General features: G+C 33.7%; 2 protein-coding genes across 3 annotated transcripts in view; both read right to left on the bottom strand.

Annotated features, from left to right (window-relative positions):
* LOC133197230 (activin receptor type-1-like) overlaps positions 1-7,587 on the bottom strand; it is a 19,415-nt gene extending 11,828 nt beyond the window's left edge. Inside the window, exon 1 of one of the 2 annotated variants that reach the window (XM_061333154.1) lies at positions 7,522-7,587. In XM_061333154.1, coding sequence (XP_061189138.1) covers positions 7,522-7,570 — 49 coding nt within the window. In that variant the 5' untranslated portion in view covers positions 7,571-7,587. Of the gene's footprint in view, positions 1-4,990; positions 5,284-7,521 lie in introns of those variants that run through there. The other variant, XM_061333155.1, reaches the window with a different exon arrangement.
* A 4,221-nt stretch (positions 7,588-11,808) lies between these two features.
* Positions 11,809-21,762, bottom strand: LOC133197231 (hormone-sensitive lipase-like). Its single transcript, XM_061333156.1, has 9 exons — positions 21,570-21,762; positions 20,983-21,373; positions 20,379-20,534; positions 20,058-20,135; positions 19,785-19,976; positions 19,280-19,535; positions 18,631-18,849; positions 17,379-18,277; positions 11,809-15,732 (listed from the first exon to the last, which is right to left on the bottom strand). The coding sequence occupies exons 1-9, from the start codon at positions 21,707-21,709 to the stop codon at positions 15,532-15,534; spliced, it is 2,532 nt and encodes an 843-aa protein (XP_061189140.1). The 5' UTR covers positions 21,710-21,762; the 3' UTR covers positions 11,809-15,531.
* Positions 21,763-21,806: the final 44 nt, after the last annotated feature.

The following is a 21,806-nucleotide window of genomic DNA, read 5'->3' on the forward strand; positions in this document are numbered from 1 at the left end:
ATGTAAAGAAAGTTTCAACTTTTTGGGCCCAGTCAGTGGTTCTTGATAAGACTTTTTTAAAATGATACCACCAAATTTTCACTAATTCTTGATTATCCCCCCTTGAAAGAGGGTGTGACCCTTCACTTGAACAAACTTGAATCCCCTTTACCCAAAGATGCTTTGTGGCTGGGTTGGTTGAAATTGGCCCGGCGGTTCTAGTGAAGAAGACAAAAATGTGAAAAGTTTACAGGCGGACAGATGAATGACAAACAAAATGTGATCAGAAAACCAGAAAAACTCAAGTGAGCTAAAAACTGATGATCACAAGTACTTGGAAAGAGTTACAGTATTTGAAAAGCAGTTTTTTTTTCATGCATTAATTGTTTTCAGAAGCTGAAAAGGTATGACTTGTATCCATGTTGAAAAAACTTCACATTTCAGAAAACAGTATGATTAAAAATAGTTAATCAAGGTGCTTTGAGTAGCAAAATAAGCTAAACTGGTATAGCTAATTCAACCACAGAGCTTAGTGAATTTTAAAATGCACAACCTTTTCAACTCTTAATCATTCTTAAAATATTTATATCATCATTTCTGATTCAAGGGAGAACTAGAGATATGATCAGAAGTATATCCATTGACTAATAAACGTGTACATGTATATTGTGTTTTTTAAGTCATTAATGTTTGTTTGTTGTTAAATGTCCCTCTTGGGAATTTTTCACTCATACGGAGACACCACCACTTAAAAATAATGAAGACGTACAAGTCGGATTTAAGGTTAACATTCATTTTAGGAATTTTCAACAATTAATTAAGACGTAAAGAGATAACTCCTTCCCCTTGCCCCTTCCCCTTCCCAGACCCCAGTTTGTTCATGTATGCAAACTAGTCTAATACTTTGGTTTGACATAAAAAAAAATGTGAATACATACAAATAGTTTAATGGTCCATCTCTTTGAATGATTTTCATTCCTAATTCTAGGTTGACCCAAATTCATGAATGAAATGTCAAGTAATCTTATCATTGATGCACTTCTATTTAATTTGATGTAGTCATATTATGAACAAGAGAGTGGGGATGACCTCAAGGGTTCATAACCTTAAACCATTAGATGTACATAACATAATAACACAAGAAACAAAATTATGTCTAGTCAAATGGAAAAATTTTCTACTATTTAGGAGTCGCATGATCATTTGTCATTTCAGGGACAGGGAGCGGCTAGGGAGATTGGACCCCCCCCCCCCTGGAATTTGCAGAGTTATTTAAATAGGACTATATACTGATTTACAGAAGCAAATAAAAAATGACTTTGGATGCCCTCCCCCTTTAAAAACATGGACCCCACCATCATTGTTTTTATTTTGTTTGTTTGTTTGGTTTTTTTTTATTTTGCTCCTCATGAAATTCTGGGCTGGAATTTTTTTGGACCGAGGTGTGGACCCCCCTCCCCCCCGGAAAAAAATTCCCGGATCTATGCCTGTAACTGAATGTAATGTCGACAACGGGAGATAACTCTTCAGAATGTGAAATTCGTCTATTGTGGCATCGATGATCCACTCTCTACGATCGGCTCATACATTCAGTGTCTGAGAGAGAAACGAACGACAACTCTGCATAGGAGATTGCCGATGATCTTTGATCCTTTTTAAACTTTAACCTAACCATTTGCATTTTGGTTTATTTTACCCCAATCTATACTTAAACTTGTACTTACCGACTGTCATAGGTCCTGTCAACTTCATGAAATATAATCCAATTAAAACACAAAATGAATTAATTTCCACTGATATACATGTAACACTGCACCATGTCACATGGCATGTGCAATCTAAAAATGATAATGGTAAAACTAGTACTAGTACTGGTAGGGTGACGCAAGCCCAATGTGATGTAGAAATTTTCAAAAAGGTGTTCACATACATGTACAGTACAAGAACAAATTTTAAATTATCATAACAAACGATGTTTTAACATAACTTTGCCATCTAGGCCTATTTCCAAAAACAGGCAAATTGTGTGTGTGTGTATTTGGGGGGGGGGGGGGGGGGGGGACACATATAAATTGATTGGGTATGGCTTTTCAAGGAGGTTTTTGCCTAATCAAATACTAAAAAAAGTTTGCACATTTTGATAAATTCATCAAAAACGCTTTGTACTAAAATAATATTATTTGTTGTTGAGAAGATAAATTTAATTTAAAAAGTTCCAATTATGGGCCAAAAATTTATATCCCCCCCCCCTTTTATTAAAACCTAATTTACAACATTAATTAAATTCTGATATTTCAGACTGGTAATGAATTAAGTATATGAAATGCGTATAAGAGGTTCATGGGTCACATGGTCACCTGAGCATTTTATGCTCGATTTGACGAATACATGTACTGTGTAAATTATAGAATTATTTGGACTTTTTCCTTGGTAAGCCCAATATGAAGGAGTGTGCATTTAGAGGCAAACACCTTAGTGCGGGTATTACTGTCTCATGACAGCATCTAGTTTATATATATTTCAAAAAAATAGCAAGAAAAATACTGAGTAGAACATGCAATCCCCTGTGCCCAAAATTAAATCTATGACTTAAATATTTATTTTATTTTTTTAAAAGTCACTTGCCCACGGGCAAGTGGTTGATAAAATTTCACCTGCCCTCTCCTAAAATTCACTAGCCCCAGCGGTCGGGCAATGGGATTTGTCAGCCCCTGATCAGATTAGGCAAGATTTCAGAGTACACAACATCTGTATTATGCAAGTTTCACTGTATACCTGTTAATATTGTTATTTAATACAGAAATTCCTCCAATCCAATACATATATTCTTTCAGTTGATTACAAGAAACTTTTTCAAATTACATTAATTAATCAAGATTTCAAATTTTATATAATAAACACAATAAAACATGGCAAATTAAATACTCATCAGATATCTTAAAACCTAATAATTAATAAAATGCCTTATCACCACAAGATTTCAGAACTATAGCATCAGCCCAAAAGCCTAAATGATTATGACTAACATGACTAATTTCAAGTTAGGGTTGGAGACACTTGCAAATTATTAGATAAATATGGTTTGAATGTACTGACAATTTTTGCAAGAAGTGAAGTGGTGTTTTTGTACACAAGACATCAAGTTCCCCAAGTAATATAAGGAATACAAAACTCAAGTAGTTTAAAATGAAAAAAAAAATCTTTCCCCTTTTCATTTTTCTTTTGGATACTGGTTTTTTTAGGTATTGTATTACTTCAAAATTACAGCATTTCAGATGTTAATATGCCATTCATATTCCAAGAATGTAATACAGTCCTCTCTTCACATTTTTTAAGGTATAAACCAAAACACCTGCAAGATCTGGCCTTTCAGGAGAGTCCAATAAAAGAATACCGGTACTGAAATTTATAAATCTTTATTAAACATTCATTTATTTCTGAGTAACAAATGAAAATATTTTGCTATTATTCCTTTTACCATATATATCCATGCAATAAAAAAAGTCAGGTTACCTTTTAGAAGATGAGAATTTTTTTCCCTAGACTTAAACCACCTGATTAACCCAGACTTTCCTTCATAAAGCACACAACAGTTAAATAATGACTTATGCACAGTGTGTTTCACAGATAGATTCAGCTTTTTATCATTTCAGAACCTAGCAATTTTAAACATCCCTGTTTTTAGAGTGCTTGCAGGGATTACAATACTGTGGGAGTTGACAGTCCATATAAGTTGAGTCAGTCTTGTATGCAGGGACTCTACCAGCCCCCCAGTGTCAGTTACAAATAATGGGACCCTCCATTGCAATATCTATTGATAAAACCAAGTTACCTTTTAATCTTACAAATTTATTCATTAAGATGTTGAACATTATATACAATGGAGCAGTACGTGATTAATTTATACAGCTTTTATATAAGACCCCCACGAGAAGTATTTTATTATTTTTAACTTTACATTCCCGTGATTATCTGGAGTGGGTTGCTGCACGTTTTTTCTTACGCCATAAAACAGGAAGTGACACTCATACAATGGTCTCTGTAGAAGAACCACTTGTATGGAGCCAGGCTGGCGTGGCCCCTCCCCCCTTTATCTAACAATGCCAAAACACAGAGACTTATCAACCTAAGACATCTTTACTACCTTACTAATGAAAACCTGCTCTTCATCAAAACTATAGTAATGTTATAAAATGTGCTGCAAGAAATCCTACCTTTCTCTTCAATTAGTTTCCTTGCTTCACTTCAGCATATTTACAATTCCGTACTTATTTTCAATAGATGCTTTGTTACAGTGTAATTATTAAATATTAATCAAACTCATATAGTTACTGACAGTTAATTACCTCATCATTCTGACTGAAGTCCAATACTATTTCAGTATACCTAAATAATCTGATAGATGATATATACAATATCTTAAGAATCACATAAAGTCTAATAAAAATTACAAGCCTTATAATATCAAGCCTCCTTCTCCTCTCAGACAATCACTTGTATTAACCAAAATTACAATATGTACTCTGAAAATAGAAGTTTGCAATAAGGCTCTCTCTTCATGCAGGGACATCTGACAGCCTCCAAAGTTTGAAGGCTTGGCAGCTGCATTTCAAATATTTTACAAGTTCTCACAGTGTCTGACACGTTTTAAGGATAGTTCCAGCACAGAATGACATATCCATGGCCACATAATAATGCTTCTGATGCAATTCACATGATAGTGCATGAGCACACCTGATGCATCCTTGCCCTGAATTAACCCTGTAGAATAATCACGAGCTGGGTGGTATGTATGTTACCAAATAAGTAACTGTACTTAAATGACACAATGATCAGGGCATCGAAATAAATGTGTTAATATCAAAACTATCAAAGTACTGTTTTTAACGGTGTTAAAAAAAAAAATGTATCCCAATTAACTGAACAATTGTCCAATGTAAAAGTTGCAGGAATTTAAATATCCTAAAACGATCAATTACACAAGGTGTCTCAATTTTAAAGGAAGAAAAACCTTACCTACTGCAGACTTGACTTGAATAGCAATTTTAAACCTCCTTCACAGCTAGAATTTGAAACAGTTCCCCCCAAATCCAGTGATAAAATATTAATTTAGCTCTGTTTGTGCTGCACACATACTCTAGTAACATTTTCCAAGTGATCCCAAATTAGGAGTGATTTAAATACTGAATACCCTTTTTCTTCCATTTCTCCTTTCTGACCATGTGGCAAAAATAACAGCGAGGAGTAAATTAGACCATGGACGTGCCAGAACATACATGAAGAGGGTCTACCGGCTTCTCTAATTTAAATTGACCTGGGTGAAAATAAATTTATAAATCAGATACAATGGCTGAGTTCTATGTGCGAGTCCACACCTGGGTATTAAAGGGAAAAGTAAACACTTGACAATCATTGTACTGCAGAGCAGCTTTATTCCAAGCAATCCCTGAGTTCCTGTACAAGACCCTATTTGAATCATCAGTCGTGAAACACATAATAGAATTTCTTTCAGCTGCTTAATCGTCAAAAGGGATGTGTAAGAGATGATAAATTTAGATTAATATAAACGTCACCATAAGTCCCGTGAACAAGGGATGAGAAAAAAAAATTCAAGGTGTTCAAAGTGCAAAAGTAACATATGTGAACTATCCAAGCAATCCTGAAAATCCAATATCATATTGATTTTTTTAACTGAAAAGTGAAAACACGACAGAAGTCCTTTTGTGTCTCTTCTATATCTGGATATGTTAAAAAGCTTTACACTTATTCAAAAGTTCAAGTTGGTATTCAGACAGTAATCTGGTGAATTTAAAAACTCTGGACACAGTTTCAGTTCAATGTTTAATATGCCAAAAGTTTCCATTTCAGTGGAATATTACTCTTAGGACATCAATTTCAAATCTCTTCCATCATTCAAATTCATATTTTCAGGGAAAAGTATTTACATATATGTATTAATACCAAACAAACAACTTCAACATGAAATAAGTACAGTCAAACCTCATTAACTCAAACTCGATGGGACCAGGTAAAAACTTTGAGATATCCCAGGATTAGATATATCAGGGTTAAAATACAGAAAGGGTAAGTGATTAAAATTTCCATCTTACTTCTCTCTGACATATCCGTAGTAATCAAGATGTCATAATTCGAGATAACGTGGTTCAACTGCATAGAGAGAGAAAATGAATGGAATGGACAATCTCTAGTTGCTAATCCATCCCAATTTTCAGACCAGTGAGCTACAGATCTACAGCATATATAACACTTGAATCTGTCCTAGATTTTGGAAAGCATGTAAAATTTGTTATTTTCAGGGAAAAAATGGGGAAATTATAGGCATTGTAGAGAGATTTCCTTTTTCAACGCAAGAAATATCTCTTTAGTTATTATGGTATTTTAAATGCCTTTCCATTTCTTGATTTTAATGGTTACAATTTAAAACAGAAAAGAAAAGTATCATTTTAAGGATGTCCCTTATTATCTCAAGGTTTATCAATTATATAATTCTATTTCACTGATTATACTATACCTTTATACATCAAAGACGTTATAAATTTAGCATACAAGTCTCGGTTACTTTGGGAATAACTATTTTCTAATTTGATATTTGTGTTAATGCTGATTTAACAGTCGCAAACTGAGTTTTACCAGCGACACGTAAGCGGAGCTGGTAAAATGGATGTTGCGACCGTTGAATAAGCATTAACGTTTGCAAATACCATATTAGAAGATTGATATTCCCATTCTAATGCAATTTACGCCTTTTGCTTGATGTTTACATCTTATTTTGTTGAGTTTTGTTATATGAAATATGTCACAGAGTGTTGTATATTTTTGCGTCGCTCTATTATGACATCACAATCAAAGCTTTCACTCTTGTTAATGCTTGTTTAACTGCCTCAAACAACATTGCATTAGCCAGTCAAAATTCATTTTACAAAACAATTGCATTAGAATTAGTATTTAGTCCCTGATTAAGATTTTATGTTAGCATCTTTAGTTTTAGTTTATAGGCTATAAGTTAAGTAGAAATGCCAAATGGACAGGGCAATTTTTATAGTGCAGCCACATTAATGCTCATGAATGAAAATTCTAATAAAATAATATGTTTCTTTTTTTTAATCTTCATCTGATGTTGTACATATAAAATTTCAAAAACACCACAGCTTTCGACCCAGATTTTTGTACGATAAGTACACAGGCAGGTGCCCGAAAGTCTGGGTCGGGCTCACGCACACCCCACTTTGAGGGTATTCACGGGAGGTTTAGCTTTTCGATAAAGGCGACTGAAAACATAAATATTAAAGATTTTAAAAGAACTGTCTTTTAAGTTTTTATTATTATTATAAACAAAGGACAGAAACAGAAAACGATATATATACAATCAGAACACTAGACATTCCGTCGCCAACTGTTATTATTGATTCTAAATTTAAAACCTGGATTAGATTGTAAAACTTGTGTCCAAAAGTTAAAATATACGCTCCAGAAGTATCGTTATTGTCGAGCAGTGAAATATTTTACACTACAAACACTTACCTAAACCTGGTGTTGTTATTGTGATAACTAGCAGAAAAACTCGCTGCATTTCTCCGCCATGACAGTTCCTTTCGTGACCTTGGGGTTAAAGTTAAAAGGTAAAATTCATTTCCCGCGATATTTCAAACGAGGGGTTCCAATGACTAAAAGAACAGTATACATAATTTTAATAATTTTCTAAGAATAATTCATGCTGAATAAACTATAACTAAATCTTTATATTATAAAAATAAATTATGGGTAATTATTGAAAAAAGTTCATGATAATGAGAACTGGAGAAGGGGTCCTGACAAAATTTCTACAAGGTATACAATGTATAATTTAAAATAGGTCTGCCTTTTAGATATACATGTATATGATAGGAACAATTTGTGATTAACCTAAAATTCAAAAATTCACATTCATAATGATATTTTGCAATGGAGCACTTCCCTAAATGTATTATTTCCTGTAAACAAAGAATGATTTAAAATAGTTTTTAATTGATAATTTAATAATAAACTTCTGAGTCAATTATTCCAGATTGAAAATAAGGGCTGTGGTTTCTTTTATAAGAAGGCAGTGGGATTATTCAGGTGAATACACTTGATTTAAACACACAACAACTATGTCAAACACAGTGTACAGGAAAGAAGAAAATATAAGGCTAGACCTGGAATTGAACCTTGGACCCATGCATCACTAGTCAGGTGCTCTACCTGAGCTATATCCAGGCTGATATCCATAGCCCAGCCATACATTTCCTCCTTTCCTGTTACATAATTTGGTGCCATTGAACATCCCTGGACTAAGAGGTGAAATTTAGTACTAAGTCCTGCCAGAGGCAAATAAGAACTTGGGTTGTCTTCAAGGGTGATGATGATTTAAGAAAGGAGTAATGTAATGGTTTGGGCCATGGATATCAACCTGGATAGCTCAGTTAGTAGAGCACCTGACTAGTGATGCAAGGGTCCTGGGTTCAATTCCAGGTCCAGCCTTACATTTTCTCTTTCCTGTTTAATACTGTCAATAGTTTACATGTTCTTATAATTAGTCAAGATAAATGTCAATTGACTTTACTACTATTTTCACCTCAATTATTAAAACAGTACAGTTGTTTAAAGATTCTTGTCCAGGATATCTTACTACTAGCAATTAAAAGTAATTTTATTATATCATAGTTCCTTAAATTCAGAGTACGATTCATGAGAGAAGTGTTCTATGACTTTGATGTAATCAGGAATTTGCCATATTTTTGTAAATTTGAAATCTTTAAAATAGGTCACCACACCTTTAATTCCAAGCTAAAATGAGCTAAAGCGAGTGCAGCGAGCCATGCAAAGCACCACTCGCAAAGCAAGCTCAATATTGACTAACATATAAGAATAGAGAGATTTGAATTAAAATCTGCATATTCATCAAGCAATTTTTTTTGTGTGCAACTTTTCCAGAATTCCTTCACTATACCAGGATTACATGCGATAATGGCAAATAAACAGCCCCGCAGTTATTGTGTATTAAGATATCTGCAGAGAGCTTAAAAGATACAAAAAAATAATTGCATCTACTCTACAATGCCTTAATTCGTTAAAAAATTGCAAAAGGCCTATGTAGACACCCTTACGGAAATGCAACTTACATACGACATCATGTGACATCACAGTCTAGACTTGTCTTGTGTGGTTTGAAGTTTGAATAGGCGGATCAAAGTTTAAAGTGTATGCTATGTAAAGTTGTTTTTTATGGTATAAAGCTGCACTCACCTCAAAGGTGGGACCATAAAACATATTAAACTAACAAATTCAGTCTTAAATATGTCCAATGAAAATTTATTGTTAATATGCAGTAAACAACAAAGACATATGATTCAAGAACATCCAAAAAGAATTGTGTACAAGTAGTGATTTGTGTAACAATGTATTACATTAACAGTCTAGTCGAACCCCCGAACGGGGGTATACCCCCAAACGAGGGTTTTCCGTCCCGTCATGCAATGCGCAAGAACAGTAACTCTTGCCGTATCCAATATAAACAAACTTGCCTATATATCATTTATCGAAGGAAAAAGATCGATAATAATGTTATTTCTGCTATGAAATTGGTAAAATTTCAACAGAAAAAAATTAACAGTTTAAGTTTTCCATAGTTTGAATTTATACTGTAGGAATAACGAAATATTTTCCGTCATTTCATGAAATTATTTATTATTTTGTAGGACGTCTCAATTAAGATTGTGGAATTTAAAACACAAGGAAAAATATTCTAAGAATGAGGAAAATATTCATTTAGAACCTAGATTTAAATAAAATAAAATACAATCGTGTTTTCTCAAACAATCATATTTATTAATATAAAAAAACAAACAAGCTACAACAACATGTTGCCAAACATTTTATTTAATTCTTATAAGATATAAAAGACAATAAATACGATAGATTTCATTTGAATTTTATTTTTATATGTATTTTTGTTCCACTTCCTGGGCATGATTATTGATAATAAAGACCGTTGATTGCTAGTCAGAGGAAACGCGGACTGAAACCCACGATCATAAACAATTCGATATTAGCACCATTTTTTCTTGCATTTTATTATGAAAATAAAAGATATAATGTAGAATAATACATTTTTTATATAATTTCAATTTAGTATTAGTTGCTTATGTCTGTTTATCGAATGTTTTATCTTAAATACCTGCATGTCAAGGAGCAAAAGATCGCCAACTTTGCCAGTGAATAAATCCCGATTTGTACAATAAAGTTATATTTTTGTAAAATACAAACTCTAAAAACACCTTTAATCTATCATTTCCGAGTGGTTTTACATTTGCCAAATAATCCGTTACTTTGCACCGGCGATTTTTGTAAACCCCTACTTTTTGCGTGAAATACGCACATTTTTAAGCATCTGCGCATGCTCGTACCCCCGTTTGGGGGTATGGATTTCCCATTTCCGTTTACCCCCGTTCGGGAGTTCGACCAGACTGATTAAAGCGACAGTACGGCTGCAAAATGTGTGCTATTTCATCCAAATTTACCCAATATGTCATTAAGAAATAAGGTATAAAGTTGATGTAAGCAGTTTGAGAAACAGAAATATTCTCTACTCAAACAAAATTAACGTAATTAGAATCTGCCGGAAAATCAAGGGTCGTACGAACTGGAGCAATCTTAGATCTGTTTATTTGTACCACGTGAATTCTAAAACGGCACGTGCCTACACTGTAGAGTTTACAGTTATAATGAATATTAGGTGAAAGCAATTTTCAAAAACACAAATTATCATAACTTTCTGATAAAATAATCTAAAATAATAATCGTAAAGATTTTAGTCTGCATTCAGGCGAATTTAACAGAATTAAAAGTACAAATGTTTACGTTTTGTGTATTGGGGTCCGAGAAAGGGAAAACCAACTAATCATACGTTATCGCGGCAAATGTCAAACAAAATATTTTTCTGCACAGTTAAAAAAAATTAGCATTTCAAATGGCAACAATGTTTATAAGTCAAAGATGTATTTTTAATGTTGAGTTTACACTATTTTTTTTCTTTGAAAGCGACGGGAAAATGAGAAATGATAACAAGTATCAACAAACCTGTCAAATAGAACCTTCGAGAGCCCTGCGTGAGTGTCGCCGAGTTCCCGTTTCTTCCTTATCCAGCGATTTTATTAATCCCCAAACTAAATTTTAGTCATGAAAGTTGCTTTTTCAAGTTCTATTTTCAGTTTCTTTTTCTTTTTGGTCGACTTTGTCAATGTAGCAGGCCTACCGGGATTCCCTCTCTAACCATGCTGTTTTGTTTATGAAAACTACGCATGCGTGCATAGCATGGAATGTGGAACCCCGAACACGTTGCGATGTATATATTTACGTCCCATAAATAACTATTAATTATAATGAAATAATCCAAATTATTTAATTGTAAAAGTTGTAATTTTCTGAAAGTTTATACATTTATGAGTAGTAAAAAAATTCCAAATCTTGTCGGAAAATTTTATCTAGTCAGTTTTTTGATGAGATGCGCCGTACTGTCACTTTAAACAATACATGCACTCCTGACCAACGTATGTTGTCCTGACACATCAGAAAATTAATCTGAAGCTCTTTGTAAGTACTAATTTGAAATGGGTTCATTATTCCTGATTATTCATTCACATACTGCAAGAATATCGTTCCTGGCTGACATATCTGATTCTTACAATATATAGCATGTATATTTTTATATTCATTAATTCAAATTTGGAAGTAAATAACTTTTGAGCAAAAATTGCAAAACATACCTCATAAATATAAATCATGTGATTAACAAGAAGTTCAAAAATATCTCCATTAAAAGCACCTTTTCAATTATAAAATTATATAATCATGCATTAAAAGACAGAATTTACAAACGATAAGTAAATTTTTTTTTAACTTAAAAATCAAAATGTATGCAATGTATATTAAAAAAAAGATATTATCTATAATAAAAAACAGTAATTGTTTTCTTAAAATTGTAAAACTGACTATTGACCCATGCCTAGAAAAAAAGAGGCTCATGGGCCTTGATAGTCACCTGAGGTTTTTTCGCAACTTTATCTAGTTATAAGCCACATTTATCTCAAGCTCACATGTCACAGTTCAAGACAAAAATAAATAAATAAATAAATAAATTTTAAATTTTTTTTCCACATACTCGAGCAATAAGCTGAATATCTCCTAGATATCCAGGAGTAAAGAATATTTTTAAAGGTTAAGAAATTCATTTTCAAACTTAGCTCCACTCCAAGGCATGAACCCTGTAACTAGGGCCATGAATTTCACAAGTTTGGAATATACATTGCTTAGTATGATCATACTAACAGTTTGTTAAATACTGTATACAAGGAAAATTTTGCCCCAATTCTATTTTTGACCCTTTCGCCCTCCTCCTCCAAGAGGGCAAATTTAAAATTGGGTGAATTCAAGGAAGACAACATTATCTCTTAAACATGTCAACTATATCTGGGTGAATTTAAAATGGGGCAAAATTATTCACAAGTGTGAAAGGGTGAAAATACCCCTGTATATTAAGATCTGTAACATTTTTAAGCTAAATTCAATACTAAGGCATCAAACATGAATGCAAGGGACATACCGGGTAGATTTTTTTTTTATATTAGGAGAAGTCTGGCTAATATTGCTTAGCTCAATCTTGTAACAGTTAGTCTGTCAACATCTGTGAGTAAAGAGGAAACTTTTTAAAGATTACATGCCTTTTCAAACTCAGCCCTACCCACATATTACTGTTCCAAGGGATTAAGTAAACTCCAGTCAGCTGCAGAGCAGAGTGGACCAAAAACTTTAGCAAAGATTTTTACATATTTTCAGTACATGATCAATTCTGCCACTCCCCATGGTCTAAAGCCAAGAAAATGAATTTAAACTTTTGGTACAGGGTGTATTCCATTTAATCAAGCAAAATATCCAGAAGCGAATTTGTCTGACAGATGTCCTGTGGTGAAGATTTTTTTTTTCTAGAATACCAGGTACATGCATTTTCAATATCTTTCCAAAGCCTTAGCACAAAAACGTGTAATGGCAAAAAAAGATTCTGACACCCTGCACTTGGCACCAGAGGAGGATAATGTATTTAGTATGGATCTTAAGAGAAAGTTGTATACTATCGGTTCTTAAAATTACAAAGCAAAAAAATGTTATATAATTGTACAAGTATACGTCATATATGAAATACAACATTAATGGTTATTTTTTTTTAAATATGTGAACACATTTCTTGTGCTTTTGATGTTGTTTTACCTCTGACAATGAAATATACATGTATATACAGTACATGTATTAAGATATTTGGTGTGTTCCAAAAATAATTACCGTACACAAATGTATTCTATATCATGCACTTAACATGTGGATAAGAAGGGCACTAATTACACATTTTAGGTATTATCTTATCATGGTTTAATGGAAATATATTTTTAGTATCACAAAGGACAAAAATATTGGACATGCACGGGTGCAATGTCAAAAATATCACAATTATGGTACATGAATAAATTTTATCTGCTATTTTTTTGGATAAAATTCTGAATGTAAAATAATTTACGCCATTGTTTGAATACAATGCCAAAAAACATCACAACTGACTATTACTTCTATGGCTAGAACCCATATTATCGAATATTATAACTATACATGCAATACAATACTATCAGCAAGCACCATCTCTGAAATCAACAATATCACAAAAATTTATAATCACAAGTAAAACAGAGTTCCATAAGTCCTTTTCATTAAGTTGTGTGTTTCCTGCCTTTGACAATGAACCCTGGGCTCTAAATTCAGCCCATGTTTGGTGATTTAAATAAACTTGAATCTACAACATTAGGATGGTTCCATATCTGTCAACCTTTACTTACGTTGTTTTTTAATTATCTTTTCTACTTATACTTGTATGTTTAAACTTTTTATAAAAGACAACTTTCCTGGTCCTCAAGTCATGTTTTGAACAAAATTGAATCAATACAGTGCATTATATAATTGATTTAAGCATAAAGACATGAATAAATAATTTTGAAAACAAAGTCATACTGTTCTTTTGAAAGCATATAAAAATCTCTACTAAAATTCCCTGTGAAAAAAATGAAATCCCGACTGTGTGACTCAACTCTAGATGAAAAGCAGATTCATTTAATATTTGAATGTACATTAAAAAACAAGAAAAATTTGGCCCACTAGTTCTGTATGGTAAGATTTTAACAACTACGTTCTGTTTTTGCTTTGTTTCAAATAATGCTGATCTTCCCAGAGATCCTTTATAATTATGTTTTAAAAGGGCAACAAATTTAATCCCATTTTTCCCAAAGATCTTTTAATAATTATAAAAGTTAAGCCTTTAGCTCATTTGTGAAGAAAAAAAAAAAACAACAATAATTGCCCCATAATGTTAACGCAGTTTCACTTTTCCGCAATTCAACACTGCTTTTCTGTGAAAAAAATACTGCTTTTATGTGTCAAGTATTACTGCTTTTCTGCGATTATATTTTTTGCTTTTTCATGACTTATTTTAACGCGTACCCCTTCAGTTAGCCAGGTAAAACTTGTTGCCCAATGCTTACCACTGGGAAATGCAAGTAGGATTACTGTAAACCAACTATTATTCGCATCATCTTTTATTCCCAATTCATCAGTCTGAAATCAATTCGCAATGATAAATTTTTGCAACTGATGAAAAATTCTCTTCAAATGCAAAGCAAAAGAAATGGTTCATGGTGATTAATATTCGCAGGTTAAAGCAGGTCCCGAAACTCATGGATATTTCTCGCAAGCGAATAAAAGTTGGTTTACAGTATAAGTAGGGCACTAGATAAGAACATTGATATAAAACCATTAGCACTGGATAAAACAAAGATTAAAAACAACCACTGGTCTAAATATTAAAAGATTCACATAAAAAATATGCTTGCTTTCACATTTCTGTGCGAGCTCCATATATAATATTTGTTTCTGTATGAACAATTTCCATAACATCTAAAATGTAGCACCGACCAGTGCAAAATGCAAATTTCACTCAATCTTTATCACACAGTGAGATAGTACTCAAATGTTTGATGATAAGCGCTGACCATGACCATTTAAAAATCATGATCACGGAAAAGAGGTATCCAAAAAAGGAGACAACACATTACATATAGTGAATATCAATCGCAGAAAAGCAGTATGAAATACTTGCAGAAAAGCAGACAGGTTGTGACAATAAAATCGCGGAAAAGTAGAATGGCTAATGTTCACTAGCTATAAAAAAATTAAAAAATAATATTAATAGAGACAAAATTAATTGTATTAATTTTAACAATGCACTTCTTTCCAGAAAATGAAAAAAACACAATTGCAGTAAGAATTAGTAAATATAAATACATTTATGACTATTTTCTTCCAGGGCAATGAGTGTTAGCCATATCTAACCTCTCTTCCCATACTCCAATAAAAAGCCTTAATCAGTTTCCCTGCTCTTTTCTATATTGCTCATGGTTCTAACAAATCTTCTTTGTATTATGTGGAGAGTTGCAGAATTTGTCGTATTTTATCGACACAAACATCTGATGCCAGTCTTGCCTCCTTGCTTGCAGTGGAGAAGTTGAGGAAACCATGAGGAAGATCATCCACTGGATACAGCTCCACCTGGTTACCAAGGCTACGCAGTCTTCGAGCAAACATGACCGAGTCGTCCAACAGTGGGTCTAGGTGGCAGGCCTTTAGAAAACACAAAGGTAAAATAATATGTAGATAAAGCCTGTCATTCATAAATTTGTTGTTTTTTTTCATATGTACATGTATCATCTTTGTAAAAAATGCATATTTAGAGAATCAATGCTTACAGATACATACATTTTAAATTGAATATAATCTATAACAAGAGGTCCAAGGGCCTTAACAGTCACCTGAATATAATATAACCCTGTAAGATCAATTTAATACATGTAATTACACAAAATAAACTGAAACTTAAAAAAACAAGAGAGGGATGATTCTGGATCAGCAAAATACCATAGTCAGTCTGTTAATCAGCAATAACTCAGAAATTTGCTTGTATATGCCAGTGCTATCTACACTCTATCCAGTGCTATCTTCACTCTTTATCAATATCACCCAATTTGCTCTGCAATAAATACTAAACTCAGTACTATCTCCTTACCACTGGCCTGTCTTGGTCTTTGAATAATATTTAGTGTGCATACAAAAAGGTATTTATGTCTCATTTTCATTTATCTATTATTACAACTCTACCTGACTATCAAAAACTATGGAAGTATATTTTGAATTGTATATCATAACATGACGTATTAAAGGTTTTGTATAATTCTTTTATTTAATTTACCTATCAATTACTGTAAAATGCCATTTCTTTTATTTCACTTATTCATTTGACCTTTCAATTACATGTACTTACTCACATTGATTAATTATCAAAGTGAATAACAAAGGGAAATAACTTCTCTTAAAGCAGAGTAAATATTCATATCATGATCATAATAGAACCCAACCTACCTCTAGATCCCTCCTCTGATCAATATCCCTAACCTAATTCAGAATCCCTGACCTAGGGGACATGAATTTAAAAATTTTGTAAGAGGCACCTTTGCTCATCATAACCATGTATTTACTTTGTCTGCTAAATACCTAGGAGCAGAAGGAAAGATTTTCAAAGAATTAATGCATTTTCACTATATGATCAATAAAATCCTATCCTAACACCAGAATCCCTAACCTGGGGGCCATGTTTTTCACAATTTTGGAAGAGGTAACCTTGCTCACCATATCTATGCACTTAGTTTGTCTGGTAAATTTACAGGAGGAGAAAAGAAAATTTTTACAAAATAATGCATTTTCACTATATGATCAATAGTCCACCCTAACACCAAAACCCCTGACCCTGGGGCCATGTTTGCTTGATGTCCAGGAATAAAGAAGATTTTAAAAGATCAATAGATGCTATATGCCAAAATTGGTTAACATTGGTTTAAAAGCCTCAGAGAAGACACTGAAAATATTCAAATGTTAATGCATGAAGCACAATGCATCACAGATGAATGATGATGGCAGACAAAAACAGAGAGCAATAGGTCACCTGCATATATCATACTCCAGGTATTGTAAATAACAGATCTAGTTTCCTTATCTTTATTGCAAGCACAGCTGCACTGAAATTATGGTCTGTAAAAAATTTCCTTCTTCTTTGACATTTCACAAAATACAATATTTTTCAATTGCTGCATTTATAGTTTGGAATACACATTTAGCATTTATAGGAATTCAGTGGTCTAGGTACATATCTTGAGGTCTATCCATGTCTATTTACAAACATATTCACATGAGGTTAAACATTCAGGCCTACTTACCACCATTTTTATAGGAGGTAGACACTTAAGCATTTCATCAGGAGCAAGGAATGGTGACATGTAAGGATTCTTTACAATTGGATGTTTCCGGAACATTTGTAAAGGACTGAACCTCTTGTGAACTTCCTTGGTGTACTGGGGTGTGAACTTTCCAGTGAATCCGTATCGCAGAGATTCACTGATCTCCGGACAGGAAGGACTGTGAGTAAGAGAGTGACTTTGATGGTTTATCATTGACAAGTCCAATTCCAGCTTTTCTTTACTGTCCTGTGAAACTGAATGCTGCATTCCTGACATATTTGATCTTGTCAATGACCCTGCCATTAAGTCCATCACACAGGAGCTATGACCTGGTCGGTTTTGTTGTAAATGTCCATCAGATTTGGATGCAGGAAGGGTAAAATCATTCACTGCTGTGTCATCATTGGTTGGTTCTGAGATGTCTTCTGGTTTAACAATATCATAATCCTCCTCTTCAGAACTTTCTAGAATAATTTCCTCAGAGTTTTCTGTGGTTAAGTGTTCTACCTCTTCTACACTAGACTCAGATGCTCGATTAACTGTCTTTAAAATTGTAATGTCTTCATCTGAATCTGCACAGATTCCCTCCAGAACAGAGGATTGCTGACTAGATATATCTGGCTCCTCCAGGGCATGGAGAGATTCAATGGAGTGACATCTGTTTGAGATATTTTGTCCAGAAATGTCCTGGTCATCTAAATTCTCCACAGATTCAATGGAATGACAGCTACTTGTCATGGAGGAGAAGTTGTCCCCCTTGTTACCAGTTTTGTCTTTGTAGTTAAAGATGTCCTCCTCATGGAGTGCCTCATCTGCCTCAATGATCTCAAAAGGTTCATCTATTGCATTCTCCACCTTGTCTGCTATCCCAGCATATGCTTAAAGATAGATAAAAAATTTGCTTGTAACATCACAAACATTCTACAGTCAAACCTCGTTATCTTGAACTCAATGGGACCGAGAATATAATTCCAGATATCCAAGGGTTCAAGATATCGAGGGTAAAATACTTAAGAAATATGTGGTAGGGACTTCCCATTTACTTTGACATATCCATGGTATTCCAGATATCTGTGTTCAAGATACCAAAGTTCAACTGTATGTATAAATATCACATATAACAGCATCAGCAAAAAAAGTCAACATTTCATTAGTTTAAGTGCAATTAGCAGTCTTCGAGATTTTCTTTGATGACCCTTGCTTTATTTTTAATATGGAAATAGAAAACTACCTGCCAGACATCTCATCATGATTCCTACAGGTAACAGAGGATCCATCAGGGCAAGGATGCGGGCAGGAGAGGGTGTGTACCTCACCAAAACCACAGGATATGCAGTCATTATCCCATCTGGAATCTGGATACCACAAGATGCTGCCCTCAGAGCAGTTGAGATCATCAGGTTCCCTCCCGCACTGTCCCCAGCCAAGCACAAGGTCTCTCCTGTCCAGCCTGCAATTTATGCATCATATCATGAAAAGTCTTTGTAAATTTAAAATCAGGCATTAAAAGCCCAATACATTTATGTACATCACATCACATACCACAAATCAACAATCTAAATGTATTTATTACCTACAAAATGTATCAAATTGTTTGCAAATTCAGCTTCTATTCTTTCTTATGATCCTTTAAAAGTTTCCAGAGTATACAATCATCTTTTTTTATGTAACTATTTGTAAAAAGACGTGTACTGATTTTTTTCCCTTTCTTCAAAAGAAGTAATGAATAACAATTAAACTTTGCCTGTAGACATTCTGATAGCTCTAACATAAATTTCGACAAAGCATTCTTTCATTTAATTACCATTACATAAAAAATTCATTTTTCATGACATGTATTTTATGCTTTGAAAACCAATTTACACAAAACAGTCATTTACCAAGTTTTGTACAATTTTTGATGGCCCAAGCATAGGCAAAGAAGCACTCTTCTAAGGCTCGAGGAAATGGTTGTTCAGGAGCCAGGGAGTAATCTATAGACAGTATAGGAACATTGAGATCCTTGGCCCACTGTCTGAGGTAGATTCCATGTGATTTGGACGACTGTGCTACAAATCCTCCCCCATGACAATGGATCAACAGACTGCTAGACATTGGGAGGCGATGACGAGGGTTCTGATTACCATGCCGCAAGACCTGTCAACAGAAAAATGAAGGGTTACATGTAAAGCTTAAACTACATCTTGAAGCACCTACAGGTATATATAAACAAACATATCAAAAGTGTATAAACGGATGACTTGAAAAACGTCATCTTTATTGATAGCATTTAATATAAGCATCTCATGTATTACACATGAAATGAACTATACATGTACATGTAATACAATTGAAGAGCATATGTGAAAGCAATATTTGCAAACAAATCAAAGAAAAAATCAGTACCTGCCCCTCCCTGGGTTCAAAAGACATCAGTCTGACTTTGACTGGTCCTGGCCCAGTGTGGGCACAGGGAGCTGTTATTGTAACCATGTCTGTTGGATTGTCAGAGTTAACAGCTGGTAATTCAAAAGACTCTGGCTTCAGGTACATCACCTCATTCACCTTAATGGCTGGACAAACTAAAGAAGGCAGGGCCTAAGCAAAATAAAATCACTGTTGGTAGAAAAATATTTTTAGGACAGTACAGAAATAATGCCAAGTTAATGATTATTTTACCTGCATAATGTCAGACTCTGTTATGGACCAGAAATTCTTGCAGAATTCTACACTTGCTGTTCTTGTTACGCTCACAATCTGCCAGAAAAAAGAGGAGCACAACTTAAAATTCACCACTGTCTGTTTCAGACTAATTTATAGAAACAGCAGAAAATCTGTTCATCTTAATTGTGCATTCATTCATTAGTCTAGACCAATAAATGATTGCACCATTATATTCATATTTTACAATAGGCTTTTGATTGTATTAGTCTTTAAGAATGTTTACAATAAATCAAGAAATTCAGTCAAAATGGTAGCCTAGTCAATAAATGAACTCACCTGTTCTGCTCTGAGTTCAGGATTCATAAAATACTTCCCACTGTGAATCACAGAAGTGGTCAGCTGTTTGAAGTTTGATTTCTCCAGATATCCCTCACTGAAGGATGCCATAGCAACAGCTACTGTTGTTAAAGGTTTATGCATGCTTTCACAGAACTAAAATATACAGGTTAGAAGCTGAAAATATATGGCATTTAATTGTGTTGATCAAATAAATTCTAGCATGATTTTACCTGATGATTGTTAATATCTTACTTATAGAAAAATTGTCAATCCTACAAATATTACAACTGCTAGAAGGATATGTTGTTTTTTGAAAAAGTGCTTTGACACCAGAAAAGAAAGTCAGCAATGAATACTTAGAAATATGTGAATATACTCTACATTATTTTGTTCAACTCACATTTGTCACTTTGTATATGTATGTATTATTCTTGTTAATTAGTTTTATGTCATGACTGTATGCCGACGTCGACATGGTAATTGTCAATAAAGTGAATTGAAATTGAACTGAATATTGCAGATGATTTTAATTAAAAAAGTATAGTCTGATATAAAAGATGCTGAGTACAGTGAATCAAGGTATAAATTATTGATAACAAACCTGGAAACCTAAACATCGTCCATAGAAACAATTTTGACCCAGGCTCTCTACTTCCTCCATCAAGCGCTCTACTACAGGATCATTTAAATTGTCTTCATCAGCAAACAATGACCCTTCCTGACTGTAAACTACAAGTTTCTGGGCATAGTAAAGAGTGGCTCTTAACTGGCCGAGGCATATCACATAGGCCTCAAGTTCCTTGCTGTAGAAGTTCCCTCGGAAAAATAAAGAACTGCGATTTGCATTGACATACCGAGACAGTCTTAAAAGGTTTATGCAACATTTTTGGACAACCTTCAGAAGACTGCGATATCCATTAGCTTGTGTGTCTGCTGACAAATCATACTTTGGAAGAAGTGGCACTATTTGTTCAATGGATGGCTGTATGCCTCTGCAAAATTTGTAGAATTTTTTTTACATAAAACAGCTTTCAAGTTTCTATTACTTAATTAATTTAAAACAGCAAAAAGCAGTCAATCATTTTAAAGGGAAGTACTGACAATACAACCAAAAGATTTTCCACAATGAATTCTCTCATGAATTGTACACAATTTCCTGCCAATTATCTCACCACAGTAACATCTCACCTGTCAAGGTGCTCATACAACATGCAGAAAGATTGATGGAATTTGGCATGTGTGCTGCTTGTTCCATGTTGAAAAAATTCAATATTATTGAGTGATAATGCCCTTAGATCTCTAAATAAGGAGTTAAACAGTCTCGCCATTTCGAATGCCTTGTGACATGTCGCAATAACATTCAGCTGTAAATAAAAACTCCATAAAAACACAACCAAAGTTCATACCGGAAGTTGTCCAGCAGAA

This window comes from Saccostrea echinata, unplaced genomic scaffold, assembly GCF_033153115.1.
Source record: "Saccostrea echinata isolate AGI-Se365-2 ecotype Australia unplaced genomic scaffold, CSIRO_AGI_Sech_v1 ptg000030l, whole genome shotgun sequence".
Lineage (NCBI taxonomy): Eukaryota > Metazoa > Mollusca > Bivalvia > Ostreida > Ostreidae > Saccostrea > Saccostrea echinata.